Raw genomic sequence first — 26,836 nt, 5'->3', positions numbered from 1 at the left:
TAACTACTTAACCTGAGAATGCATGAATTCAAACAACACCCCCCCCCCCGCCCATTACCATCATCAACATCATTAATATCAAAAACATCATTACCTACCTACCTACCTACCCACCCCCCACCAACTTTGAACACATCATCAAGTAATGAATAATACCTACCCATCATCCGAACGGTGGTCAACGCAGCAGCAGCTTGAAATCATTGATTGATTGCATAAGATGAGGCCAGTGTAAAATACCTACCTCTTTCCGAGGTTTGAGCAAGGTAGGTAGGTAGGTAGGTATGGTAGTTATCGGAACCTTTTTTTTTTTTCTCTGGAGTTTTGAAAAGATTTAAAGATAGACGCTTGCTTGCTTGCTTGCTTTCAGAGACCGACGACCATATTTCCAAGAAGAAACATTGATGACTCAGAACACTCAGACAGACAGAGACAAAAAAGAACATTCGGTAAGTGGGTAGGGTAAGGTAAGTAATCGAATCTCAAAGCCGGTCGGTCAGTCAGTCAGTCAGTCAGTCAATTATTAAACCTAAGCGGCTACGTACCTATCTATTCGCTGCATGCCGTTATGCCAGTGAAGGAGAACAGAACAGAACAGACACATTGTCGACATGGTCTTGAAGTAGGCTTTTTTTTTAGTTTGAACTGGAACAAAAAAATTTGGTATATATAAGAAGTTGAGTAACTCAAAACGAAACATCCGATAAATCGTCTTACAATAGGATTTGAACAGAACAGAACAGAACAGAATTGAACAAGAAAAAAAAAAAAAAAAAAAAAAAAAAGCCCATCACGACGCTTGTTCCTCCTCGCTATATCCCAAGATATCAAACAGCAACAGCAACAATCGTCCTCCTACCAATCCAACATCCTTACCTCCTATCCCCCAAAAACAAAACTAATGCCCATACTCCAAATGCGGCACAATCACCGGCCCATACTTGGTCGTGGCCGTAAACGCCCCATCGCCCTGCACCACAAAATCCACCGCCAGACTGAGTTTATTCAATCCACTCCCATTAGACCCTCCACTATGCACACTCGCCGCATACCCAGTTTGTTGTCCTCCCATGCCCATCCCCATATTGACCCCTGCATCCGGATCATAAGCCACAATAGCGACATAATTCCTCCGCGCCATGAGTTTCTTGTACTCCCTTGCTGCGCCGCTCGCATCAGTATGGAAGATCTCCATCATGTCTTCCTTGGTGTCGGAGACTTCGTGGGTGGATTTGTGCCCGTTCAAGGGCACATAGAGCAGTTTGTTGGAGTTGGAGCCCGAGTGGAGAGCTTTGAGGAGATAAGAAGAGCACGGGGCGGCGACGATGGGGGAGGTGATTAGTTGGTACATGGTTTTGTGGTCGGAGGGGTGGGAGGGGTCGTGGAGGAGGCCTGCGCCGGCGGAGTTGACGTCTGTTTCATTCACGTTAGTTATCAAGTGCATGGGAGGGGGAGGAGGGAGATAAAAAGAATACATACCACCAGACAAAAACGTCATCCTTATCCCCTTCTGCTGCGCAATCCCCTGTAGCGTCCGAATCAAATACGTCCTCTCCAGATCCTTGCTCTCGTGCGTCCACAAGTCCTTCAGCTCCTCCGCGATGTCGATCTCGCCAAACTGATTCAGCACATTACCCATCAGTCCGCTCTTGCCCACCGCCCTCTTTACTTCCTTGAATCCATGCGCCACAACCTCCTTTCCTCCCACCACACCGGCCACGGAGCTCGTCACTTTACCCAGCAAGTTATATGTCGTGTTAACCGCCTTCTTGCCCGTCGCAAACGTATTCGCTAGCGTCTCGACGGTCTCCAACCGTGGATAAACCACGGGCACGGATAACATCCAGATACAATGCTGCACGCTAGGCGGTAACATGGCCACCTTGGGAAACAGACCTTGGTACGTGGGACCAGCCATCACGCGCGTCTGCGTGCGTTCGGAGCGACAGTCGGGTCCTACCACCACAACGGCTGGGCCGAGGTACTTGACGAAATGCCAGCCGGCGCCGGTGATGGTGAAGAGGTCCATATCCGAACTGACATTGCGCAGCATTTCAACGGTGGTGTGGTGCTGGAAGAGGAGGTACATATCAATCGCAATCCGCCCGATATTCTTGAAAATCGCCGATGACTGCATGTACTCTGGGTAGGACCCAAACCCATCAAAGATATCGTGATCATCAATCTGCAAGACATGCGGAATCTGCGCAAACGCCTCGCGCATAAATGGTTGATCAAAGTGGCTCGTGTAATAGTGAAAGTAGGCATGCGTGACATCCTCTTCGTGTCTTGCCGTCCAGGGGACATTTTTGCGGTTCTCTCTCCCGGCGATAGCAAGCCATTGCTTGAGAATGGGCACCTCGCGCCAGAGCCGATCACCATAAATCTGGTCGCCCAGACCCAGCTGGACATGAAAGCCGCCGCACTCGACGTTCTTCTGCAGGATATCCTTCCACATGAATCCCACGCCGCCCAGCTTGGCGCGCTCGTTCTGGTTCGTCGACGGAGCAAAGTCATTACCCGAATGCGCAATCATCCGCCACCCGGTCTCATACCGCCCTGCAACGATGAACTCGTAGCGCGTGCACCCCAAGTGCGAGGTGACGGCGTAGGTCCAGCGCTCGGTGCCGTGCTCGGACATTTGCAAGTCCATGTCGTACTTGTAAAACACCCAGCGCTGGTGCGTCCATATGTTGTGCGGGATCAGCTGGCGCGGGTTCGGGGAGAGGTCGACGCTGAGGTGGATGTGGATGGTGGGCGGTTGGGGCGCGTCCGTCACGATCAGGATGCTACCGTGCCAGACGCCCTTCTCCAAGTCCATGTTGACGTAGCGCAGGTAGGGGCCAAAGTAGACGCCGTTGGTGGGCATGATTTTGTACATGTCTACGCCGGCGCTGGGGGGTGGGCCAGTGAAGCCGGAGGGTGCGGCGGAGGCGACGGTCATGATGCTCTCGGCATAGCCGGGGGTCTGGGGGTGGAACATGGGAGAGGCCAGGCCGGTCTTGCCCCCGAGAAGAGGCGAGGCAAGAGGGTTGCCGTAGGTTGACGCCGTGGGAGACAAGGGCGCCGCCTCGTGGCTGATGGGGTTGGGGCCCTTGGGGAACTCCCACTGCGTGGCTTGTGTGGCCAAGTGGATGTAGTAGTATTGACCCGAGTTCTGATCAAGATGGGCAATCCAGCCCTCCGGCAACGGCGGCGGTGCCTGGGTGGAAGCCATGAGAGACGGCGTGTGTTGCAGGGCCGGATGTCCGACATTGTGGGCAACCTGAGCCGGGTGCTGGGGCTCATTGGCAAAGGCCGGGTGTCCGGGGTGCTGTTGGGCTGGGGTTTGAGAAGCAGCCACGGCAACGGGCTTGGGCTTGTGGATGGATGAAGCCGGAGCCGGAGAGGCAGTATTAACTGGCCGGCTACTACTGCCAGATGCAGTTGTTGCTGGACGGGAGGTTGGGTTCGGAGTGGCATTGTTGTTGTGGCTGTTGTTGTTGTTGTTGTTGTTGTTGTTGTTGTTGTTGTTGGTGGTGGTGGCAGTGGTGGTGGCGGTGGCCGGATGTGTCTGGGCCGGCCGTTGTTTCTCGGCTGGGTAGTTCGAAGAAGCATTCGGAGTGACACTGCTATAGGCCGGTGGAGGAGTAGAAGCCTGCATGCGTTGGAAGTCCTGCTCCAGAACGCTCACTTGGAGGCTCGATCCAGCCGGCGCATTGCTTACGGGCTCGGGGTTCTTGGGAAGGTTGAAGCTATTCTGCTGTTGGGGCTGGGGCCTCGCTGGCTGAGGGTTCTGAGCGACGGCATCGCCTTGGTAGACGGTAGGGGGCCCGAACGGTTGCTGGTCCGGAGTCTCGGTCGGAGTCCAAGGCCGAGGTGGTTGCGCCTGGGCTTGCGATTGCTGCTGCTGGGACTGAGCGAGCGCGGGATGCTGGCTATGCTGTTGTGGTTGAGATGGAGGTCTCTGTCCACCATATTGCGCCAGACGCGACTGGGCCGCCGCACTTTGCGCAGTTTGTGCCTGGAGACTCGTGAGGGTTGCGGTCCCCGAAATGCCAGCAGCGGCATAGCGAGCTTCGATTCCGCCTCCTGGAACCACACCCGGCTCAACAATGGGCGTCTCGGGAGGAGGAGGCGACCCACGGCTGGCCCTCGTGGTCGAAGTGGAAGCCGTTGAAGAGATACGGGCAATGCTGGGCTCCGAGTTCATGCGAACGTTGCCACCTCCGGGAGGAGGGTAGTAAGGCTTTTGCTGATAGGCATTGGAGATTCTCTGCGCAGGATGAACAGGCTGCGGGGCTGGCTGTTGGGGAGGCCGACCCAAGGGCTTCGCAAACAGGTCATCCCCATTGGGACTATCAGGACTCTGTAGAGGCTTGGGGACAGCTCCGCGTCTGTCGGCCAACCCTGGCTTCTTCTCAATGGGACTTGAGTTCAACCGCGGAGTGGTATCGTTGTGTAGCTGGGGGCTCGAGGAGACCGGAGGAGGGCTATAGATGCGCCCAGTGCTGGAGGCGGGAGAAGGCCTGCGCACATCATCGACGGGGTATGGGGCTCGGGCTGGCTTGGAGGCCTGTGTAGGTCGAGAGAGGTCGTCGTCCGGGTACGGGAGAGGGGCGGCCGAACTCGAAGCTCCGGGCGGGAGAGGGAAGGATGGCAGCGGAGGTAGGCCCGGGAGGCCGGGTAAAGGGGCGACGGACGGCTTGGAAGCTGAGGCTGACGCGGCCGACGATGTTGGCGGGGCGGGGTACTTGTAGCGGTTCTCAGATGCCTTGTCGGCGGCACCGGGCGGTTTCGGGCTCATGGGCTTGAAGATTCTCAGAGGTTCAACGGTGGGACTATCGCAATCCTCATCCGAAGGGCGAGGCCTGCTGATGAAGAGTTCCTCATCAGGAACACCGCGGGATCGAGACATGTTGGCGGATGGATATATCTGGCAAGGAGTGGTGGTTATTTTTGGGAGAGCGGCTATGCGCAACAACGGACTGGCGTTGTTTCGGAGTGTGTCGAAGGATTCGGGTAGACAAACGGTCTCTTGTCACTCTTGATCGAGCGTGGATTATTTCCGGATATTCGTTTGGAGTTCTCGAAAGGGTTCGTGATTACCCCTCCTTGGTGTTGAGGATGGGTGATGATGGTAAAAAGAAAACTGAGACAGTCGTTTGGAGTTCTCGAAAGGGTTCGTGATTACCCCTCCTTGGTGTTGAGGATGGGTGATGATGGTAAAAAGAAAACTGAGACAGAAGAAGAAGATCAACACAGCAACAACGACAACCTCTTGCGCTCAACCTGTCACAACCGAGTCGCTTTTCCAACCGAAGCAAGCCAAACCAAGACAAAAAGTGACTTGAAGATGGACTTTTTGAAACAAAAGCGTCGTGTATCAGAAGACAGACCGGGAACAAGGTGATCAATATGCGGCCAAATGTGCAGGCCACACTACACTAGACTAGGTGACTGGCACATGGGCGGCGCCAGGCACTTACTTCCCTTTGCTTGATGGAGAAACAGACCAGGGGCAAAGGGTCACCTAGACTAAGGGAAGTCACTCAGGCTTCAACCCAGTCGGGCTCGCTTGTCGTGTATAAAGTGCTTAACGAGGGAGTTGGGCATCCTCCCATTGGGGCAACAAGACAAGCTGTGATTGGCCTCGGATGGCCTCCCATGGCAGCGCTTATGAGTCTGGAGATGGGGGCTTGATTGGACGAGAGCGGTTGCAAGCGCCCACCCAAGCTCACCCTGTCAGGATCCTCTCGGGCTGTTCATGCTCAGGCCTCGTCAAAGAGGTTTCCGTCACGGGCGTCAGAGGACTCCGACTATTTGCTGGTGAACCCATGGTGCAATCTCGTGAGACCCATCTGTCTTTGAGTTGACTGGAAGAACAACACGCGTCTTGTGGTATGCTGGGGGAGATGAGCTGTGGATGAAGGAGTCCCCCCGCAGTTTGTTATTGATCACTGGTTAGATGGCGGGGCAACCCGGGCTGTCCTGGTCAAAGCGCCTAAACAATGGGTCAGGGGCAGGGGGGTTGTTAAGTGCTCTCTTTACGTACTCTCTTTTCAGTTTCAACAAGGAATAATTTGGAGTTTCATTGTATTTCGAAGAGAACAAGTTGTGTGTACATGATGTTTGTACTGGGTTAGGTTCACATTGGATGGTGCATGTGACGACTGTGATGAGTGCTACAGTTGCTTCCACCGACTTGAGCTGAAGCCCCAAGATGCTCCTCAAATCACTTGTCAATTTCCGTCTGGCATCTGGTGAAGATGATTTCTGATATACCCTTCAAAAAGTCAACTTGTCAAATTGCAATATTTGAGACAAGCAACCTATGCCGTCTCACCACCTTCTTTTTACCAAGGAGATGCTGTGTTCCAAAACATGAACTCGGCTCGGCCAACGGGGAGCGGGGCCGGCCGGGAAGTCCCACTCTGGTTCCACCCAGTTTCCAGCGCCATCACTGCAGCCGCAGCTTCGTTCCCGTTCCCCGTCTGTCCAGGTCCAGTCCCAGGCGACTTCCGGGCTTCACAAAAACACCCTTCCATCTTCTCCTTGGATCAAGTTCCTGCAGTGGTGAGTTGCGGCGCATGTGCAATGGTGGTTCGAATGGCACGCCTATGGTAGACGGCAGGCATGGCCACGGCCTGGATTTCCCAGCGGGGTTGTTGGACGCTACACTGGATTCGAGCAATCACCTGACGTACGTCCAACAACATGTCCAGGGCGTTATGCTGCATAGGTGACTTCAATTCCTCCCGAACAGACATTTACACTGCTTATTCAACATGCCAACGACCAGGGAGTACACATGTACAAACCCCAGATTCCTGTCCTCCACGAAAAGGGATTCGTCAATTGACTCTCAATCACAGTCTTTTGTTTGGTTCGTGAAAAGAGAGGCTGGTTGGTGGTGAGTGAGAGACAGAAAGACGTCAAGTGACCGAACAGGTCGAGTTCCATTGTAGGTATGCGTGTACTTATGTGTCAAAGGATCTTGATTCTGTCAACCACAGCCACCCTGTTGAACATAATCTAGCTCTAGTTTCCTGTTTCGCTTCCAGTTTTGCGCTGCTTCAGTTCCGTCTCTATATTTCTCAAGATAAGGTAGGTAGGAAATAGCTTCCTTTTCTGTCTGGCCTATCTCCCCACCCGCGGACATCCTGCAGCCTCAACGACGTCACTTCTTGTCCTATTCGGCCGCGATCAACGCCGAGCTAGGCCCAAGTTTTCAAAAACATCATCTTTCCCTCCTCTCAAGTTCTGGGTTACCCTCGTCTTTTCACCACTCGTCCTCTTCCTCTCCTACTTCATCGTGGCCGTGTACAAGGGAACCGTGAGGCCCTCGAGCCCTCCAGCTCCACCGTCTCTCTTCCTCTGTTCCCTTCTACCGTCTTCGTCATGTCTCTGAACCGTGTCTCCTCGTTGGAGACCTTTGCTCCCCTCCTCACAGAGAACCGATCCAGGCGAAGCTCGGATGCCTCGACTCGAGCTCGCAAAATCAGCTTCAACCCTCTCCCGTCATCATGGGATCCTCCAGCTTTGGAACAGATCCAGGCCGTAGGTGCCTTTGAAGTCCCCAGGTGGAAGAGGACGCGTACGTCATTTTCAACCCCCAACAGTTTATCCTACCATGTGATACCATACTGACCATATATATGTCTCTTCTTCTCCTCCATATAGTCCAAGTCGTAGTCGCCGTCATATACTGCCTCTTTGCCGCCGGCATCGTCTTTGGCTATGCCGCCATCAAGCCCGTCCTAAAACGAGAGGGTGCCTACCGAGACGTCTGCCGCGTCGACCCCAACGATGAGGACGCCATCGGCGAGGACACATGCGTTGAGATCCACCTAAACTTCATGTTCACCGCGGCCGCCGTGGCCACCAACGTTGCTGCCCTTCCCATTGGCGCCATCCTCGATCGATATGGTCCCCGTGTCTGCGGCCTGCTGGGAGCCTTGTGCCTCGCCATCGGTGCCCTGTGCATGTCCTTCGAGAACCAACTACCCTTTGACGGCCTGCTGTTCGGATACCTCTTCCTGGCCCTCGGCGGACCCTTCACCTATATCTCGTCCTTCCAGCTATCCAATGCCTTCCCCAAGAACTCTGGCCTAATTCTCGCCCTCTTGACGGGCGCCTTTGACGCTTCCAGCGCCCTGTTTCTAGTATATCGCATCATCTACGAACACACCAACGAAACTTTTGGCCACCAGAGTTTCTTCCTCGCCTACCTGGTCGTCCCCGCCGCCATCGCCGTCATTCAACTCGTCCTGATGCCGGCACAATCCTACAAGACCGTCGGTGAACTAGTCGAGGAAATCGAGGAGCCCATCCCCGCCGACATGGAACCCTACGACGACCAGATCGACGAGGAGACTGCCTTGCTTCACGAAGAGGAGAGACAGCATCGCGCCGAGGTGGTCTCGGGTATCCAGGAGTTGCTCGGAACCACCAAGGCGGACAAGCAGGCCAGGAAGGAAGAGCGCAAGAACGAGATCTCGGGCGTTTGGGGTGTCATGCATGCTTATACCGCCTGGGAGCAGATCAAGTCACCTTGGTTTATCCTTATTTGTTTGTTTACCGGTATGTTTTTTTTCTTCTCCCCTTTTGTTTTGTTTTCCCGCTTTCATCTGAGATTTCCCTTACTAACCGAATCCCTCCCCCCCCCCCCCCCCCCCCAAAAAAAAAGTCGTCCAAATGACCCGCATCAACTACTTCGTCGCCACCATCCGCGTGCAATACACCTACCTGCTCTCCTCTCCTGCCCTCGCCGAGCGCGTAAACGACTTTTTCGACCTCGCCCTCCCTCTCGGCGGCATCTTATCCATCCCCTTCATCGGCGCCATCCTCGACCGCACCTCCACCCTGACCGTGTTGGTAACCCTCGTCGCAACCGCCACCACCATCGGCATCCTGGGAATCATCCCCCACTCGCTACTCGCCGCTTACGCCAACATCTGCTTGTTTGTCCTGTACCGTCCCTTCTACTACACTGCCGTATCCGACTACTCCGCCAAAGTCTTTGGGTTCAGGACCTTTGGCAAAGTGTACGGGACCATTATTTGTCTTGCTGGTCTGTTTAATTTCAGTCAGTCCGGTCTGGATTACCTCTTGCATGAGACCTTTAACGGGGATCCGGTCCCCGTCAATGTCGGGCTGATGGCCGCGGGACTGTTGATTGGTGTGGTGATGGTCATGTTTGTCGGGGTGCAGTCGAGGGGGATCAAGAGGAAGTTGTTGGAGGAGGAGGCGAGGGGGGCTTTTGCTTATGGGGGGAATGGTACGGGTACGACAAGTACGGCGAGCACGAGGGAGTGGACTGCGAATTGAACGGAAGTGGACTGAATTGAACTGAACTGCTCTCGTCCTATACCAAAAAGGAAGAAAACAGAAAGGGGAGGGGAAAAAAAAATGCAAGAGAAGATGGCGTCTCTTCATGAAAGAAAGGATGAAGAGTCCAGTCAAGTCAATCCGACAATCGTCGAGAAAGACAAAAAGACAAGAGACAAGAAAAGAAGGATGGCGGCCGAAATGAAGGGACTATGCTATTCTACTGCAAATCGTTCAAAACGAACGAATGAACAACAGCCGCAAGAAAAAAAAGGTGGATTCGAAGGGGGAAAAAAAAAGTACGGGGAACGGAAATATGCATGCCCGGATATATGTTACGGCTTTTGACGGTTTCTTTTTGCATGATATGATATCAGATACACAGCCAGCCAGCCAGCCAGCCAGCCAGCCGGGCGCTTGGGAAATCGGAGTTTATGTTTTTTTTTTTTTTTTTTTTTTTTCTTTTTTTTTCCCCATTCTCTTGGCATTTGGTAGGTAGGTAGCTAGTATTCATACATTAGCATCTGTTACTATGGTATACTTTATAAACACAGTTCATTATTTGAGGAAAGATTGATTGATTGAAAGCTTTTGTAGGGGGATGGGGGTGGGGGGGGGGGGGGGGGTTACTTGATTGGTGTTCAAGTGGCGATGGTAGAGTGAATGTTGGTGAAGTGTTTACTCAACCTATTTTTTTGAAGGGTTTCCAAAGTACTAGTATTAATGTATTGCAGTATTGCTGTAGTGTTGCCGAAGTGTTGTGTTGAAGTGTCATTGAAGTATTAGTAAAGTGTTGTTGAAGTGTTGCCAAACTCTTACCAAAGAGTTGCTAAAATATTTTTTTAAACTGTTTTCTGGACCGTTGCCAAACTGTTTCTGGACCGTTGCCAAACCGTTGCTGAACTGTTGTTGGAGTGTTGCTGAACTGTTGTTGGAGTGCTCGCTCAAAGTGTTATATTGCTGGAATTCCGCAAAGCAAAAGGGTGTCAGGTTAATAAAAACAAAGATTGGATGGATGGATGGATGGATGGATGGATGGATGAAGGACAGACTCAAAGATGGTAACATCGATTACTAGTAATCCCAGCAGCAGCAGCAGCAGCAGCAGCATCACCGTTTTGAGTAGTAGTAGCAGCATCTCGATAGCATCTTGAGCATCCCAGTAGCATAGAAAGCAAGCAAGCAAGTAAGCAAACAAGCGAGCTCATCCTCATCATCTTGGAGAATATATTCCCTACGTTACCCCTCGTGTTGTTATAGTTGTTCCCTTGTTGTTCCCTTTCACATGGCCAAGTCACGCTTCACTTCGTTGACTTGTTATTCCACGTGGAACAGAGAGTTTGTTCATACTTTTGTTCAATAACATAAGTAAGTAGTATCAAGCTGATCATTTATTCAACTGTCCTTACTACCTGAAATACCTAACCTAACCTAACCTAACCTGATGACACGTTCCCAACGAAACCTACACGATCAGACCCATAACCGCTGGTAAAGAATCAGCTGTGTTTACGCTTTCGAAGTTGTTGCAAACAGATACTATATAAATCCCAAACAAAAAAAAAACCACGCCCAATCCCCCCCTCATTACGTCCGGTCCAGCTTAGTGTTATACTCCTTAGCCACTGGTCGATAAAACCGTACAGTCAGGCGTTCTTCTTCTTCCCCTTGCTGCGTCCATTGCGTCTCTCGAGTCTGGGGCCTGTCTCCATCTGGCCAAGTAACGTTCCAATCCCTGTCCACAAAGTAAGAAGGAAACGACTCACTCCTCCACGGTCGACGAGCCTCCTCCTCCTTGGAAACCCGAGGAAAGTGCTACTTTCGCTCCGGTTGTTGTTGTTGTTGTTGTTGTTGTTGTTGTTGTTGTTGTTGTTGTTGTTGTTGTTGTTGTTGTTGTTGTTGTTGTTGTTGTTGTTGTTGTTGTTGTTGTTGTTGTTGTTGTTGTTGTTGTTGTTGTTGTTGTTGTTGTTGTTGTTGTTGTTGTTGTTGTTGTTGTTGTTGTTGTTGTTGTTGTTGTTGTTGTTGCTTCTGTTGTTGAGGAGGGTAGACGGTCAGGTCGTTCATGAGGTGCAAGACGAGCGCCTTGAACCTGGCGACGACTTGCTGCTTCGAGTGCTCAGACAAGTTGGCAGTGCTGTTGTTATCATCTGAGAGCGCAGAGTGTATCCAGAAGAAACCGGTGCGGACCAAGAGACGAGCGTGGATCTCTAGTTGTTCTGCAGTGAGTTCGACCAAATTGGGTACAATGTTTAGCACGGGCGGCGGCGGGAATACGTGTGGCTCTGCTGGCATTTGCTCTTGCGACGGCATCTGCCCTTGTGGCATCGATTCTTGGTGAGGCATCGGATTCTGTGGTGGCATCGGCCAGGAATTCTGGTGTAGGATGCGATTCGGGTGAGGCATCGAATTTTGGTGAGGCATCGGATTCTGGTGTGGCATCAGATTCTGCGGTGGCATCGGAGTCTGTGGTGGCATCGGCGAGGGATTCTGGTATGGGATGAGGTTCTGGTGTGGGATGGGATTCTGTTCTGGAATGGAATTCTGTTCTGGGATGGATTTCTGGGGTGCCATGGGATTTTGTGGTGGCATAGGGTTCTGGTATGGCATCTGTCCCTGCAATGGCATCTGTATCTGCCAAGGAACCTGTGTCTCCTGCGACATCTGCCACTGCCAAGGAACCTGTGTCTGCTGCGGCATCTGGCTTGCCCATGGCATCTGTCTCTGCCACCATATGTCTCCTCCCCACGGAATTTGTCCTTGCTGTGGCATCGGCTCCGGTCCCGGCGGAGGTGGAATTTGTTGCCCTAGCATCGGTCCTGGTCCCGGCATCTGTCCTTGCGACGGCATCGGTCCCTGAGACGGCATTGAATTCTTGTCAGCCTCTTCCTTCACCTCGTCTTCTTGTTCTATGTCGTCCTTGTTCACCTCCTTCTCGACTACGATTACCTCATCCAGCTTCTTCCTCTCCCTCGCTTCCTGTTCCTGTCTTTCCCTCGCTTCCTGGGCTTCCTTCTCCCTCGCCACTTTCTCTTCCCATTCCTCTGCCGCCTTTTCTCTGGCTTCCTCTTCCCTGGCTCCTTTTTCTCTCGCCGCTTTTTCCTTCGTAGCTTTCTCTTCCTTTTCTCTTGCCGCTTTTTCTCTTGCCGCTTTTTCCCTGGCTTCTTTTTCTCTGGCTTCTTTCTCTTTAGCTGCTTTTTCCCTCATAGCTTTCGCTGCCTTTTCTCTCGCTTCTTTTTCCTTGGCTTCTTTTTCCCTGGCTTCTTTCTCTCTGGCTGCTTTTTCCCTGGCTGCTTTTTCCCTGGCTGCTTTTTCCCTGGCTGCTTTTTCCCTGGCTGCTTTTTCCCTGGCTGCTTTTTCCCTGGCTTCTTTTTCTCTGGCTTCTTTCTCTTTCGCTGCTTTTTCCCTGGCTTCCTTTTCCCTCGCCGCTTTCTGAGCCTCCTCTTCCCTCTTCTTTTGCTCCTTCCTCTCTCTCGCCTCTCTCTCCTCCTTTTCCCTCACTTGTTGCGCCTTTCTCTCCTTCGCCTCTTGCTTCTTTTTCTCCCACGCTTCCTGCTCTGCCTTCTCCTTCGCCGCCTGCTCTGCCTTTTGCTTCCTTTCCTTCCTCCTCTTTCTCTTGGCGTTATTGTTCTTGCTCCTCTTTGACGGCGGCGATTGTTCTTCGGCGGCCGTGTTATACTCGTCGCTGTTTTCCTCTGAATCTATCTCATCCTTATCCTTTTCATCCACGTTCGCCTGTCCGTCTTCACCCTTCTCATCGGTGTCGCCTTGCTCATCCTTTTTGTTGTCATCGTCCTGTTCATCCTTCTTGTCATCTTGTCCATCCTCAAGATTTCTAGTCTGCTCATCGTCTAGATGCTCCTGCGCATCCTTGCCGGTCGTCTTCTTCTTCTGATTTTTCGGCTTCCTTTTAGACCTCCTCTTCTTTTTGCTCTTCTCTCCGTCCTCCTCCACGTCTTCATTCTTCACCTCCTGCGCCGTCACATCTACCCCCCTCATTCGTAAATATGCCGTCGTGGCTTCGTATTCTCTTTTCAATACCATTATGGAATTTTCCAGATCCACCTGTCCCTGTAAAAAATCCTCGGCTTTCTTGGGATCCACCTCCATCACATGAACATTCCCCTCAATCACCTTCGCTGGTAAACTACCACCGAGTCTTTCAACCCATTCTGTGAACTGCTGGTCTTCGGTAAGCTGCTCAACTGCCCCTTTATCGTTTTCCTTCTTCCACTCCTGCACCGCCACATCTACCCCCATCTGTCGTAAAGCTGCCACCACAGCCCTGTAGTCCCTTTGCAAAGCCTCCAAATCAGTTTGCATTTTCACCTGTCCATGAAACCAATCCTATAGTAACTGGGCGTGCACCCGGATGGGATACTGCATTGATGAACTATTATCGAGGTTCAAAAGTGCCGCACGTTGACGCATATACTGCCGGAAGTGCTGCTGTCTCCCTACCCACTCATTCACTTCCTCATCCTCTTCTTCCACAGCTTCCAGGGTCTTTTCCAAATCCACAGTACTCTCGGCTCTTCCACGTGGGCTCTCAGGTGCCGCACTCTGCGCAGCTTTCCCAGCTTCCTGAGTCCTTTTCTGTGCTTCCTGCAAATTCTGCTGGAGGCTCTCTGCATAGGCTGCCAACTGTTTCCAATCGTCTAAAGCTTTCTGCACCTGCATGGACTCCTCTGCTGTCATGGGGCCAATGTATTCCGAAATGCGACCGGTTCTCAAAACCATCCGAATGCGTTTCACCTCGGCGTGAGTTCCGGCCAGGCCTTCCTTGGTCAGCTGCCCTTGCTCCCTTTGTTTGCGCAATTCGCCGAGGATAAGGGTCAGTGCACGGTCGGGGTCTTTCTCAAAATCCAGGGGGTTTACTTGATCCCAGAACCTGGGAGGCGGTGCCGTGTCTGGTGTCGGGCGCGCTGTCCCTCCTTTCCGCAGATCTTGTAGCTCTTTTGCGTGTTGTTTGGCCTTTGCTAAGACTGCAAAGTTATTCCACCACTCCAAGAGTTTCTGCGCGGATTGAGATTCTTCTGGAGTCATCGGGCCGCTCGCTTCCGAAATCCGACCAGTTTTCAGAACAGTGCGAATGCGATTTAACCGAGTGCATTCATCGACAAATTGTTTTCCGGTTATCAACCCTCCGTTTCTCCTTTCACATACTTCTTCGAGGGCAGCGAATATTGCTCGGTCGGGATTTTGTTCAAAATCTTGGGCGTCCACCTTTTGCCACCACGGGACAGGCCGATGCGGGGGTGCTGTCGACGAGGCTGCTGTCGACGAGGGTGCTGTGAGGTCTTGGGCGAAACCGGGAGGGGGCCGTTGCGGTGGTGTCGAGGATGCTGCTGATGCTGGAGCGTTATTCGGATTGGGGGAGGCCGTTGTGGTTTCTTGATATGGTGGGGGATCATCAGGAACATCATTGGGAGCTTCAGAGTCGGGATCAAAGTCGGAACATCCGCCGCCGCGTAAATTGCACTAAAACTCGCCACTGATACCCAAACCTTCCTCCCTGTCCCGTCTGAGCCCTTCATCGCGCTCCTCGCTTTCCTCTTTGAGGCGGTCCTCGACATCGTCCCGGATGCCGCCCAAGTCTGGCGGGATCACCTGCTGCTGCACGCTGGGGGCGGCGTTGACGAAGCGCAACTGCTCGTGCACGTGCTGAATGATTTCCTGTAGGCGCTTCTGCGAGTTCCGATTCGCACGCGGTTCACCCAGGATCTGCTCTAGCGAGGGGAAGAGCTCCTCCTGGACAAAGTGCTTCCGCCAGGGAGTGTGCTCGGGAATGATCTTGTTGATCTTTTCGTCAACGTCGATGGCCACTGATGTCTCGTAGGCCCATGCGCGGGCGACATTGCGAGGAGTGTAGCCACCACCGCCGAACATGATCATGGGAATGCCAAAAGTTTTGCAAAACTTTGCGCAGGCACCGTGACCCTGGACTTGCAGGTTAAACCTACCCAGGCGGTCGCCGGCGAGCGAGTCGGCACCACACTGAAGGGCGATGACCGAAGGACGGAACTTTTCGTTGATCTTGCCAATGACGGACTGGAAGAGATGGCCATACTGCTCGTCTGTAATGCCGTCGTTGAGGGGCACATTGATGGCGTGGTGAGCACCCGGATTGTGCTCGGACTTGGGACCGTTGTCATCGAGACCGCCGGTGCCAGGGAAGAAGACCTCGGGGGCGAACTTGTGGAAGGAACAGGTCAAGACACGGTCTGTGCTGTGGAAGGCCTCCTCGACGCCGTCGCCGTGATGGACGTCAATGTCGATATAGAGCACGCGTGGATAGCAGCGCAGAAGCTGGAGGATGGCAATGACGATGTCGTTGATGTAGCAGAAGCCCGAGGCCTCGGACTTTTTGGCGTGGTGAAGGCCGCCGCCCCAGGCAATGGCAATGTCGGACTGCTTGTTGCAGATTTTGCGGGCGGCGTCCAGGGAGCTGCCGGCCGACATGGAACAGTAGTCGTAGAGGCCGTGGAAGAGGGGACAGTCGGAGCCGCCGAGGTTGAACTTGACTTCCTTGTCGGGGTTGTCGATGTCGCGGGGCATCTCCTCGGGCGGGGCCATGTGCAGGTAGTCGAGATAGTCGCTGGTGTGGAACGAGTTAAGCTCTTCGTACGTGGCTATCCGGGTGTTGTAGTTGTCCATGGCAAAGTTCATGCCGTAGGCGGTGACGAGGCTCTTGGTGAGGGTCAGGCGGAAGGGCTTCATGGGATGGGTCAGGCCGAAGTGGTGAGGCTCCATGTCGGGGTTGAAGTGGTACGAGACCGTGTATCCCTTGGGGCGGGTGATGTTGTATTCGTGCGCCATGCGCTTCATGTGGGCGTAGTAGTCTGCGTTTTCCCGGTCGGTGGCCTTGTCCATGGGGATCGGGGGCTGGTAGACGTCCACAATGGGCTCGTCGACGTCGATGTCGTGAGGAAGGTAGTTTGGTTTTGGCGGCCTCCATTGTAGCGACTGTAAGGTGTCCATGATGTCGCCGTCTTCTATGAATGCCGTGAAAAGCCGTAATGTAAAAGAATGTGTGTGGTGTTTGCCAAAGTTTGTGTGATTGTAGAATAGGTACTGTAGTCTGTAGTGTAATGAGAGTTGAGGCGAGAGATGATGGGTTGGGGATGCCGCCTGTTGTGCCTCTCGCTACCTACTACTGAGGTGGTGCGGTGATGTATGTATGTCCGACGTGTGGAAGACGTAATGTGGGAGGGGATAGAATTGTAGCGCTGTTGGGTGTTTTGAGTGTTCCTTCCTTGAGAGGGCGTGTCGAGGTCAATCAATCAATGCCGCGGTTGTGCCTGTCTGTCTGTCCGGCCGGTGTCGTGGATCTCGAATTCCATCTTGACAAGAAGTGGAACGGAGCCGTGGTTCGTGGACCCCTGGGTACGTACCCCTCCCCGTCCCTCGAAACCCCAGTCTGCTGGGCTGGGCGAGGGTTGGAATTTCAGTCCAGTATGAGAGAGGGAGCGAGGGGAGTCTCTGAAATCCGAGTCCCGAGCTGTCAGCAAGTGTCAGTGCTTCCTCTGGCGTTTTTTTTTTTTGTGCATTTGTCGCACCTGCTTTGCGTGGCGATCTTGCGCCTGCAAAATGGCCTAACCAGACATCGTTAGCTCATTATGGGCTGCATTTTGTGGGTGACGGAATTGCCGTCATGATTGGTTGAAACTGAGGGTACTACGTACCTTGTTCTTTTTCCACTGCAGTGGGTGTGATCCCTCCAGCCCAGGTCCGCAAGGCCGCCAACCGCCAGGAACTGTGAACTGTGAACCTCCAGGAAGAAGTGATGGAACTCTCCAATTGAACGCCAGCAGTTTCGTTGGAACCACTTGCACCAGCCACGGCAGACTGGCACGGCGTCCTGGTGTCCATCATATGTCAAACTGAGTCTGCCGGAGCTGTGCCTCGCTCTGCCTGTGTATGTACATCCAACAGGTTTGACGCGGCTACACTAAGTAAGTACACTTACCTTGACCGGTACAAAGAAACAGGGCATCACTCATTCATTCCAGCCTTGCCTTGCTGGTTACCTACCCAAGTTGTGTGCCAACGCCAACCTCAACTCCTTCCATCCTTCCACCACTCTCCCTTTCTCCTCTCCGGTATATTGCATCTTGGCGTCATCCAACGGCTTGTTACTCTTCCAAGTTGCTTTTTGTCTTTTTGCTGTTCCATCTCCCTCAACACATATAGGTATCTACCCACTCCTCGTCTCCCCACCCACGGGCCGGCATAGGTCGCGACGGGAACGACGGGACCAGGAACTGAAGCACAACCCGTCTCCCCCACCAACTGAAGCATCAGCAACTATCCATTTCACCCATCCATCCTCAACAGACAAACAAACAGAGCAAAGGCCAAGACTGAAATTGGACTCCGCGCTCTACACTTTTCTCCGCTGCATGATAGCTGCCAGAGCAGCCGTCGTTACCCAGCAGCCAGGTTGACAGGGGGGGTTACTTCATCGGTAGCGCGCCCACTTCCTGTCTCCATACAGCTATCAATACCGATACGTACACTACACTACACTACCGTCGCAAGGTAAGCCCGCTCGGATTTTTTTTTTTTTTTCTTTGGCTCACGAATCATCAATCGCCTCTTCGTCTATTCACCTTTTCTCTCCATCATGTGTTAACCATATGTTGTCTACCATTACATACTTGCTTGGCCACAATACAACTGCCTTGTTCCATCTCTGCCATGTGTTTCTTTAGTCGTCGTCCTCTTCTTCTTCTTCTTCCGCATTAGTCCTGTGCTCCTCGGCGCCTTTTTGTCCTAGACACGCTTTAATAGCCTTTACCTACTTACCTTCTTCGTGCCCACTTCGCGCCTGGATCGCGGGGTATCCAACACCTATTGCCACCTATCCATCCCACTCACTTATGACACGCGCATCCTTCTTGACTTCTTCCACGAACCCAGAGCGTGCCTCGTCGGTTAACAGCAGTCATCATGCCTAGAGACGACCTCTCCATCGACTTTGTCAGGAAGATGCCCCCTGCCGCAGAGCTCGACCCGGCATTGATCCTCGACGAATGGATACACAACACGCAGAACCTCCCCGAGGAGATTCGCTTCATGCAAGACGAGATTGCCGAGAAGGACCGCCAATATGACAAGCTGGTTAAGGAAATTGAAAAGAACGACGAGCGCATCCAGAAATTCATCAAGGCCAACGGCAGCTTCCAGCCGAACCCCAAGGAAGAAGAATACAGAGCCACCATCCTCAAGAACTTTGACCTAGCCGAGCAGCTGTCCAAGGAGAAGCTCGAACTTACACGGAAGCTACAACATACCTTTGACAAGCACGTCCGGGCCCTCGACAAGCAGATCAAGTCTCTCTACGACCGCGGCGAGCCCGGCTTCACCGATCCCGACGAACTACCTTCCCTCGTCCGCGACAGCGCCGCCAACATTACCAGCACCCCGACCCTTCTCCGGCCCGTCAACGGGAACCACCCCATATCCTCGGCGCTGAACGGCCTCGCTAACGGCACAGGCTCCAACGCCGCCCGATCGAACCAGATTCGCAACGTCCAAGCCTCGCACCACCACTCGGCCTCAGCACCCGCCACGCCCGCCGCGACCATAATACTGAACCAGCGCGCCCGCGAAAGCTCTGCCGGACCCGGAGGCGCCGTGCGCAAGGGCGCCGTCCGCAGCAACAGTGGTCTGAGCCTCCAGACGAGTGGCATAGGCCGACACTCTTCGCTCGGTCCAGGCACGCCCAAATCCTCCACAGCCTCTGGCGGCGTCCAACGCGCCGGCAGCGCTGGCCCCCGCAGCATAGGCAAAGGATCTACAAGCAGCACCAGTCGCAAGTCCGTACCCTCCGGTAGTTCGGCCGCCTCCCGTAAGAAGGGCAGCAGCGTGCCAACCGCCGGCAGCGGTAACGGCTCAGCAGGTGGTGTTTCCGCCAGCGGCGTCTCTGGCCCCGGCGCGGGAGGTGGCTCCTCCCACAAATCCAATCTTTCCCGCGTGCTCAAGCGCGCCGGCACCGGTACCACCGGCAGCGGAGCGAAGAACAGTCCCAACACGACCTCCCGCGCAAACTCTACGGGAGACAGCGACCTCTCAGACGCAGACTCCAACCTTTCTGGCTCCGAATCCGACCACCGTCGTATCGGCACAGGCCGCAACACCCCCATTGGCGGTGGCTCCCACTCCCGCTCCGCCTCCCACCACCACACCAACTCTTCCTTCTCGCACAAAGGAGGAACAGACGACCTCAACCACCCTCACCACCCAAGCCACGGCCACCGCCCATCCTCCTCCCTCGCCTCCAACGGCGGCGGCGGCGGTGGCACCGGTGGAGGCAGCGGTGGTCCCTTCCAATCCCGTCACCCCGGCGGCAGCGGCGGTCCCTTACCTACCTCCTCCCACCCCCAAAGTATCTCCAGCCACAACCGCTCCCGCTCCTCAACAACGCACCACCAACTCCAAGAAATGCACCGCTCCCCCTCCCTCTCCTCAAACCGCCGCCGGAACAACCCCGGTCTCACAGACGACGACGACGACGAGGACGTGGACGACGACGATATGGATCTCAATGTCGATCAAGAAGATGCTATGGACCTGGACGACGAAGAAGCCGGGGACGACCGCAAGTACTGCCTCTGTCAAAACGTTAGTTTTGGCGATATGGTGGCGTGCGACAATGACGAATGTCCGTATGAGTGGTTCCACTGGAGCTGTGTAGGGCTAAAGTCGGAGCCCAACGGGACTTGGTATTGTCCTGTTTGTGCCAAGAATATGGAGAGGGACAATAACAGCAACAGCAACAGCAACAGCAACAACAACATGAACAACAATAACAGCAATAACAGCAATAACAGCAGTAGTAATAGCCAGGGGAGGAGCGATAACAAGAAGAGTGGGAGTGGTGGGAGTGGTGGTGGGGGAAATAGTAGTAGCCAGGGAGGTGGTGGGAATAATAGTAGTCAAGGAGGGGGAGGGCAGTGAAGTGAGTGCAAAGATAAAGAAAGGGTAGATTGTTGGGTGTGGTATGAGTATGAAGTTATTATCTGCATAGGATGGGAAAGGAATAAATCATCACATTTGCACATTCAGGAAAAAGGAATCAAAACAGTCAAATCGACAAAGCGCTGAGCCTTCCTCTCCTCTCTCAAATTGATGGTTATCTATCAAGTCACCAGTATACTACCAGTTCTACTTCCCATAAAGCAATGACGTATGTGTGTGCACTAATGGCATTGTGTATTTGTACCTATCGCCAAAATCACTACTAGCCTCCTTTCCCATCATGCCATCACCCATCTCCATCATGCTTCTTCTTCTTCTTCTTCCTCTCTTCTTCTCTCCTTTTTCTAAACCATCGTCCTTTACATGGACAGACGACGATTTTATTACAAAAGAGTAATTGAATTCCCATTCATAACCATTGGTATATTAATCATATGTACGTGCAGCAAAAAAGACATGATGACGTCCCACAACAATAGGCCATACAGCGACAAGGCACGTGCTAATAATTAAACGACAAGAACCCAAAAACCCGTTTAGTGCTCAAGGAGGCGCAAGCTACCCTGGACAACAACGTTTTCGAGGATGGATCCGGGAGGAATGTCAATGGTCTGGCCCTCAGTGGCCACGATAATGACGGTACCCTTGAGGGTGACGCCACGGCCGAGGTTGACGGCACCGGTAATGGTGAGGTGGTCAAGCTCAATGATCTTGGGAATGCTGGGGATGCGCTTCTGGAAGTCCGACACCTTCTTGAAGTCGTTACCAAGCTTGATGAGGGGAGCGTCACCGAAGCGGGCCGAGCTCATTTGGAGCTGGCCGTGCTTGACGGTGTAGAGATCCGACTTGACGAGCATCAGGTCGGAGCAGGTCTTGACGGGCAAGAAGCGGCGACGGGGCACGTTGACACCGTGAGCGCCCTTGAAGTGCTTGATGGCGGCACCGACGGCGGTCTCGAGCTGGACAATGCTGATGTCGGACTCGCCCTTCTTGTCGCCGGGGATGGTCTTCTCGTTGGGAATGATCTCGAGCTCGAGCTCGTTGTTCTCAACGACACGCTTGACGGCCTGGACGTTCATCCAGATGTTGTTGGTGTTGAAGTACTTGAACTTCTTGATGGACTTGAACTCGTTGACGTGCTCCTTGGGGACCTGGGCGATCTCGAGGAGACGGACGGAGCCCTCGTAGTCGATAATGGTACCACCCTTGACGTCAGCCTTGGTCTTGTTGGTAAGCTCCATAATGTACTCGGCATCGGTCTCCACCATGTGCTGGAGGATGCGGAGGTCGACGACGGCACCGAGGTTGTCGGCGTTGGACAGGAAGATGATCTCGATACCGCGCTCAATAAGCTTGTCGAGGATACCCGAGTTGTAGAGAGACTCAAAAACGTCACCGTGTCCGGGAGGGTACCAGTCATGGAGAGGAGAGTCAAAGGACTTGGGGACGGGGAGGAGGGAGTCCTTGTAGATTCTGGGGTAGCGGGACTGGTTGAAAGTGAGGATGTCGACATTGTGGCCCTCGTACTTCTTGATGATGGCAGCAGTGTCGTCATCCGTGTTGAACGAGTTCATGAGGAGGATGGGCACGTTGGAGCCATAGGTGCGGTTGAGGTGCTCAACCTGGCGGACGGACATGTCGAGGAAGGACATGCCATCACGGACCTCGATGACGGACTTGGGGCCGACGCAGCCCATGGAGGTACCGAGACCACCGTTGAGCTTGAGAACGGCAAGCTTGTTGAGGAAGTCGACCGAGTTGTTGTTAGCGAGGCTCTCGTAGTCGACGATCTGGTGAGGGGCAGGAGGGGCAATCTTGTCCCAGTTGCTGTGAACAGTTAGTTGGCTGTCTGCGAGAGGAGCGCGACATGTCAAGATACGTACACCTCGTTGCCCTTGGCCTTGTCGTTCAGGTAGCGGCGGAAGAGCGAGAAGAAGTTGTCCATCTCGGTCTCGAAGAGCTTCTTCTGGTCGGGGTCCTTGACCGTCTCGGCAAGCTTTGTGAGGGCATTGCGCATCTGGGCAGCGGCAATGCTTGTGGAGGTGTTCTCGAAAGCCTGGTGGCGTGTTAGTTCCTCCTGGACTGTCATCTTGGTGGATGGATGGCAGAGTGGAAGAATCAATACTGACCATGTGGGATCTAGTCTTGCCATGGTGTCTCTTGGCAAACTCCTCGTCGCCGTTGGAAGGCATGAGGCGGTCGGGGAGGGCGCTCCTGATTGCTTGGGCCATTGTGTCGAATTGTGTGGTGACAAAGTCGGGAATTACGTTGGAAAAGGAGGTCGAAATGGTGACGGGCGTCTTGGAGGATTAGGTACCTAGGTAGGTATAAATAGGTAATGGGAGGGAAGCCGCTTTCTATGTCTTTGAGGTGTTAGCCCAAGTAGGTACGGTAGACGCCCTTGACGTAATATATGGAAACCAAACGACTAATGCAACACGAGTAGGGATCCGATTCGGCTCGAAACTGGACGGACGGGAAGCTGGCAGCAGGCTGGATGGTAGGTAACAGAATGGCCGGGACCCGCCAGTCTTCTCTACTAGCGTCCCTGCAAATGACAGCTCAATCGTCCTTCTGTGGACACGTTGAGGATCGGCCCAGGCAGTTGCAGAAAGGGTTCGCCAGTCAGAGCAGCCAGAGGAGTGGAGGGAGAACGACTCGAACGGTGAGCTTTGTGTCGTTCGTTCGCTCCCTCCCCTGCCCTGCCTGCCTGCCAGCCAACGCCAGGAGGTGTGTGAGGTGGTGTCTGGTGTCGCCAAGGTAGGGAAGGTGAGGGGTGGAAAAAAGGAGGAGGGGTAGGAGCCAATGCCTGCAAGTGCAGTCTCAAGCTGCTTCCCTTGCTGCCCCTGCCCTCATCCGTCTTGGATCCAAGGTACGTAAGTAAGGTAAGCTAAGTAACTTACAGCTTAAACTTCCACACTGTTGCTCACGCGGTGAGACTGGTAGTATGTAGTTGGGACAGGAGAGGATGGAGAGAGAGGAATGAAGAATAGAGCAAAACAACAATCAGAGAACTCGAGGGTGGGCATGGGGATCTCGATGCTTTTATCTTGTTCATGGAACGAGTGGAAGCCATGGCCCATAGAAAGTCGGGACCCAGCTCCCGTCTCGTAATAGCTCGTACCGGGTGGAAATTGTTAGGGAGCCATGTACACGAGCTACTACCTGAGCAAGGTACAAGGTACCCCGTGGCCCCCGATCGGGCCCAGGCTCATCTTCAACCGACCCCAAACCGTGTGGCGTCATTGGACTGCCTGCTTGAAGATGCTGTGTAGACAACTGAACCCTTTGAACTGCAGTGTAACTCGAATTTGGTTTTGGTCTGCTTATTATTTCACGATTGGGCATTCATGACATCTCAGACACTCTCGGAATCTTTCTTTTCCTTCCAGACGCGGGGCGACTTGGGTTTAGTGTAGATAGGTAGTTATAGTAGTGAGCAGCTGAGAGAGCCTGAGAGCATGGAAGGCACAAAACACCCAGGTACCTTATTAACCCCGCCTCCACTTTCATGCCAACATCGCCGTCAGAATGGAACCTGCCAGCCTGCCCAAGCGGCCGAACCCAATCCGCAAAATGGGGTCCTCTTTGACAAGATAGTATCTGCCTTGATGAGCCTCTCGTATCTTTAACTCTGAGGCTCCTTGGCTAGGTCATTACTATTCCATGTTCCGTAGAGACAAAGACGGGTGTTGGGGGGGGGGGGGGGGATGGGAGGTGGAAGGGCAGGATTGCCAAGTGTCCAAGTCAGGGGTAACGAAGGCAAAGCTGCACCTATGCATCCAAAGCTGTTGCTTCAAAAACGGCCAGCATTCAAAGAACATTGTCGAAACTCGGTGGATCACTGGTCAGCCGCTTGGCTCAACTTCGTGCCCAACCTGCGACTTTGCCTGGTGTTTCCCCCTTTCGACCTTCGGACCTGAACCTAAACTCTTACTAAACTCAGTAGCAAGCAATAGGGGCATCCACCCATTCCACCTCCCTGCCTGCAAGCTCCAGGACGAGGTGTTGACCGTTGACCGGGAAAAAAGGTACCTCGATAACTATCTGGCGTGGGGACGGCTCAGCTCCATCTCCCACATGCCCCGGTTCGTGGAGTATCATTTTAGGGGGTAAGGAAAAGCTCCCCAACTTCTTCAACCCCCAACATCGTAGTGTAGGCCCTCCCCGATGCGTTTCCTGACTTTGTTGGCTATAGCTTCCTTCTTTGGAGGGGCTGTTAATGTTGTTCTCAGCCCCAGCGGGAGCTAAAAACAGGATGGTGGGACCAGCGAGAGATCACGATAGATCCACCGTGAGCTCTGTGGTGGACATGGCCGGGAAATTTGACAGCAGGACGGGAAACCACCACGGCGGGAGAGGTCTTGCAAGGACTCGGAGCGAGGCGCTTCAATATTCTCTTGCTTTTTGCTGGTATCAACACATCACAACATGGCAGGAAGAAAAGTGTGAAACGCCACCGGCAGTAGTCCAACTACACCTGGGCCTATGCTGTGCTCCGGGAGATAGGCGGTTTGTGTACATGGTAGCAGGTGGTTGGCCGTTCTGACTTTGGTGACGGATCATGATGCAGAAGAAAAGCCCCTTGCACGAAACGGGCAATTACGGGTCGACCTTGTATAAGCGAGACGTCAGAACGTTATCAGTCCAAACCTCAAGAGGGAACATTCTTGACAGCAACACCGGGTCTTCTTCCCATGGCTGAGTGCCGTGGATCCTGAGATTCCGATTTTCCGTTCGGCCAGATTGCCCCACCCGGTCTTCTTTTTCTGGACATGGCAAGATGAATACGATTGCACCTCACCGCAACCACCACCCACCGCAACAACTAGACCACCACCACCACCACGAGAGGCCATCACCGCCGCATATGTACAACAGGGTATCAGGCCTAGACGCTGTCGATACGACTGTCTCCGCCAAGAACAGGTCAGCCGCCCAGACATAGGTCCCCCCCCCCCCAGCAGATCGTAGCTACAGCGCTCGTTAGCCTCCAGATTCCCACGTGGAAAGGGGAGCTGCGCTGTTTTGCTGCTCTGTATGTACCTTACACCGAGTCCCCCAAATGTCGGAGCGAGAAGACGACGGCGGCGAGGACGGTTGAAGGACTACCTACCTACATTGTCGCTTTGCCGACCTCACTCTTCCTCATTCTCACCCTCACCGACACGGACCATTCGTTCATTGGGCAATTTGGGGTAATCATGGGAGTGTGTGGATTTCTTCATGATTTCCCGACCCGCCGCTCATTCAAAGGGAAATGGAAAGCAGCGGAACCAATAACACCCCTGTCTTGACCACCACCCCCCTTCCGACCTATTATGGACTTCCCTGGTACACTACACTACATACATACTTACAATCTGAACATTCTGTCCCTTCTCCCCATCTTACTTCGGTACAACTCGGCTTGTCGGTGATGGCTTCACTCTTCCGTCCAGTCTTTCTACACTATGCAAACAAGCAAACGCCCATCACCAACCAATGTGTGCCTGATGAAGATCATGATCACCTTGTTGTCTCAGGTCACATCAGTCTTGGACCACTGAGCATCGTTCCTCTTGGCACATGGCTTTGTCTTTTTTTACCCCTGACTTTGTTGTTATCTGATCCCCAGTGGGAAATTCTACCCTTCTATTTTGAGATTTGGGCGGGAGCGATAGTTGTCCTCTGTGAGCCCATCAACTTCTCTTGCTTTGAGCTAAAGAGCATGATTTATTCATAAGTACAAGTGTTGCTTTGTAGGAGAAAAGGAAAATCAAAGGGTTCCGCAACACAGCCACTGTCAGATGGAGAGGCTTCCATATAAGTATCATGTCAGCAGGTGGATAATAATACAGAATGGATAAACCTGTAAGCAATCCTCAAGACAAGTTGGTATTTGTTTTCCATACGCCGCCGCCGCTCAAGTGACAAGGCGCCTAGAGCTATCTATCTATCTCAAGTGCAAACATACCTACATACGAACGGGTCACATCGATATACCCAGCTGAAGCTGAAGCTGAAGCACCTGCCTGCCTGTTATCCCACATGAGGCTGGCTGCACGAGGCTTGCGCAACACAAGAAGCAAATTCCAGAAAGGAAAGTCCATGTCGATGTGATACTGGCAATATCTGCAAACATGGTCTTACGTTTTTTGTCAGTTTTGCTTTTATCTCGAATTTACAGGCCCCAAGATCCGGTCACTGAATTCACGGGAACTTCATCACAATTATTATCTAGCATCAGCCTTGTGAGACCATCGCAGTCCAACCGCCCGCGGTTCCCAGAACCAATAAAGAGACAGTATATGGGTGTACTTTCGGGGAATTCTGCCAGAAGGGGCTGTGTCTATCTGCCAATTTCAAGCAATGACCACGGATACCATGACCCAACGGGGAACCTAGACGTCTTCAGCAGGGGCAGGTCAACAGGATCCAGCTCCTACAGGGCTGAGGTGGCTTAAATCAAGTAATTCTTGCTTGTGTTGGGTAGCGGGGTCGCTTGGGTATCGCATGGATCTTGACAAGGTACATGAAGATACAGTACAACAGTGGAAGGGGTTAT

General features: G+C 53.2%; 6 protein-coding genes across 6 annotated transcripts; 2 read left to right on the top strand and 4 right to left on the bottom strand.

Annotated features, from left to right (window-relative positions):
• Positions 1 to 898: 898 nt before the first annotated feature.
• On the bottom strand, positions 899 to 4,897 carry B0T23DRAFT_403039 (uncharacterized protein; the record flags this gene model as incomplete). The annotated part of the gene is made up of 2 exons (XM_062838744.1): positions 899 to 1,413; positions 1,480 to 4,897. 2 exons carry the CDS (start codon positions 4,895 to 4,897, stop codon positions 899 to 901), a joined length of 3,933 nt encoding a protein of 1,310 aa, XP_062696235.1.
• A 2,168-nt stretch (positions 4,898 to 7,065) lies between these two features.
• Positions 7,066 to 9,433, top strand: B0T23DRAFT_98031 (major facilitator superfamily domain-containing protein). The gene is made up of 3 exons (XM_062842089.1): positions 7,066 to 7,576; positions 7,663 to 8,562; positions 8,669 to 9,433. Exons 1-3 carry the CDS (start codon positions 7,381 to 7,383, stop codon positions 9,307 to 9,309), a joined length of 1,737 nt encoding a protein of 578 aa, XP_062696234.1. The 5' UTR covers positions 7,066 to 7,380; the 3' UTR covers positions 9,310 to 9,433.
• A 1,274-nt stretch (positions 9,434 to 10,707) lies between these two features.
• Positions 10,708 to 14,013, bottom strand: B0T23DRAFT_98011 (uncharacterized protein). Its single transcript, XM_062842087.1, has one exon. It carries the CDS (start codon positions 13,627 to 13,629, stop codon positions 11,125 to 11,127), a length of 2,505 nt encoding a protein of 834 aa, XP_062696233.1. The 5' UTR covers positions 13,630 to 14,013; the 3' UTR covers positions 10,708 to 11,124.
• Positions 14,014 to 14,746: 733 nt separating this feature from the next.
• B0T23DRAFT_98015 (histone deacetylase phd1) lies at positions 14,747 to 16,383 on the bottom strand. Its single transcript, XM_062842088.1, has one exon. The coding sequence runs from the start codon at positions 16,285 to 16,287 to the stop codon at positions 14,788 to 14,790; it is 1,500 nt and encodes a 499-aa protein (XP_062696232.1). The 5' UTR covers positions 16,288 to 16,383; the 3' UTR covers positions 14,747 to 14,787.
• Positions 16,384 to 18,139: 1,756 nt separating this feature from the next.
• On the top strand, positions 18,140 to 20,613 carry B0T23DRAFT_98001 (inhibitor of growth proteins N-terminal histone-binding-domain-containing protein). The gene is made up of 2 exons (XM_062842086.1): positions 18,140 to 20,152; positions 20,255 to 20,613. The coding sequence occupies exons 1-2, from the start codon at positions 18,259 to 18,261 to the stop codon at positions 20,266 to 20,268; spliced, it is 1,908 nt and encodes a 635-aa protein (XP_062696231.1). The 5' UTR covers positions 18,140 to 18,258; the 3' UTR covers positions 20,269 to 20,613.
• On the bottom strand, positions 20,561 to 22,625 carry B0T23DRAFT_97942 (UTP-glucose-1-phosphate uridylyltransferase). Its single transcript, XM_062842083.1, has 3 exons — positions 22,419 to 22,625; positions 22,173 to 22,345; positions 20,561 to 22,116 (listed from the first exon to the last, which is right to left on the bottom strand). Exons 1-3 carry the CDS (start codon positions 22,518 to 22,520, stop codon positions 20,826 to 20,828), a joined length of 1,566 nt encoding a protein of 521 aa, XP_062696230.1. The 5' UTR covers positions 22,521 to 22,625; the 3' UTR covers positions 20,561 to 20,825.
• Between the last annotated feature and the right edge of the window lie 4,211 nt (positions 22,626 to 26,836).

This window comes from Neurospora hispaniola, assembly GCF_033458365.1.
Source record: "Neurospora hispaniola strain FGSC 10403 chromosome Unknown B0T23scaffold_2, whole genome shotgun sequence".
NCBI lineage: Eukaryota > Fungi > Ascomycota > Sordariomycetes > Sordariales > Sordariaceae > Neurospora > Neurospora hispaniola.
Note: the sequence above shows the minus strand (reverse complement) of the source record. Positions and strands in the feature narration are given on the sequence as shown.

Coding starts and splice junctions, on each gene's coding strand:
- B0T23DRAFT_98015 (XM_062842088.1), bottom strand. CDS start 16,287: ATGGACACCTTACAGTCGCTACAATGGAGGCCGCCAAAACCAAACTAC.
- B0T23DRAFT_98011 (XM_062842087.1), bottom strand. CDS start 13,629: ATGCAAACTGATTTGGAGGCTTTGCAAAGGGACTACAGGGCTGTGGTG.
- B0T23DRAFT_98001 (XM_062842086.1), top strand. CDS start 18,259: ATGCCTAGAGACGACCTCTCCATCGACTTTGTCAGGAAGATGCCCCCT.
- B0T23DRAFT_97942 (XM_062842083.1), bottom strand. CDS start 22,520: ATGGCCCAAGCAATCAGGAGCGCCCTCCCCGACCGCCTCATGCCTTCC. Junction 22,346..22,418: donor GCAAGACTAGATCCCACATG/GTCAGTATTGAT, acceptor ACACGCCACCAG/GCTTTCGAGAACACCTCCAC. Junction 22,117..22,172: donor AAGGCCAAGGGCAACGAGGT/GTACGTATCTTG, acceptor AACTGTTCACAG/CAACTGGGACAAGATTGCCC.
- B0T23DRAFT_98031 (XM_062842089.1), top strand. CDS start 7,381: ATGTCTCTGAACCGTGTCTCCTCGTTGGAGACCTTTGCTCCCCTCCTC. Junction 7,577..7,662: donor CCCCAGGTGGAAGAGGACGC/GTACGTCATTTT, acceptor TCCTCCATATAG/TCCAAGTCGTAGTCGCCGTC. Junction 8,563..8,668: donor CCTTATTTGTTTGTTTACCG/GTATGTTTTTTT, acceptor CCAAAAAAAAAG/TCGTCCAAATGACCCGCATC.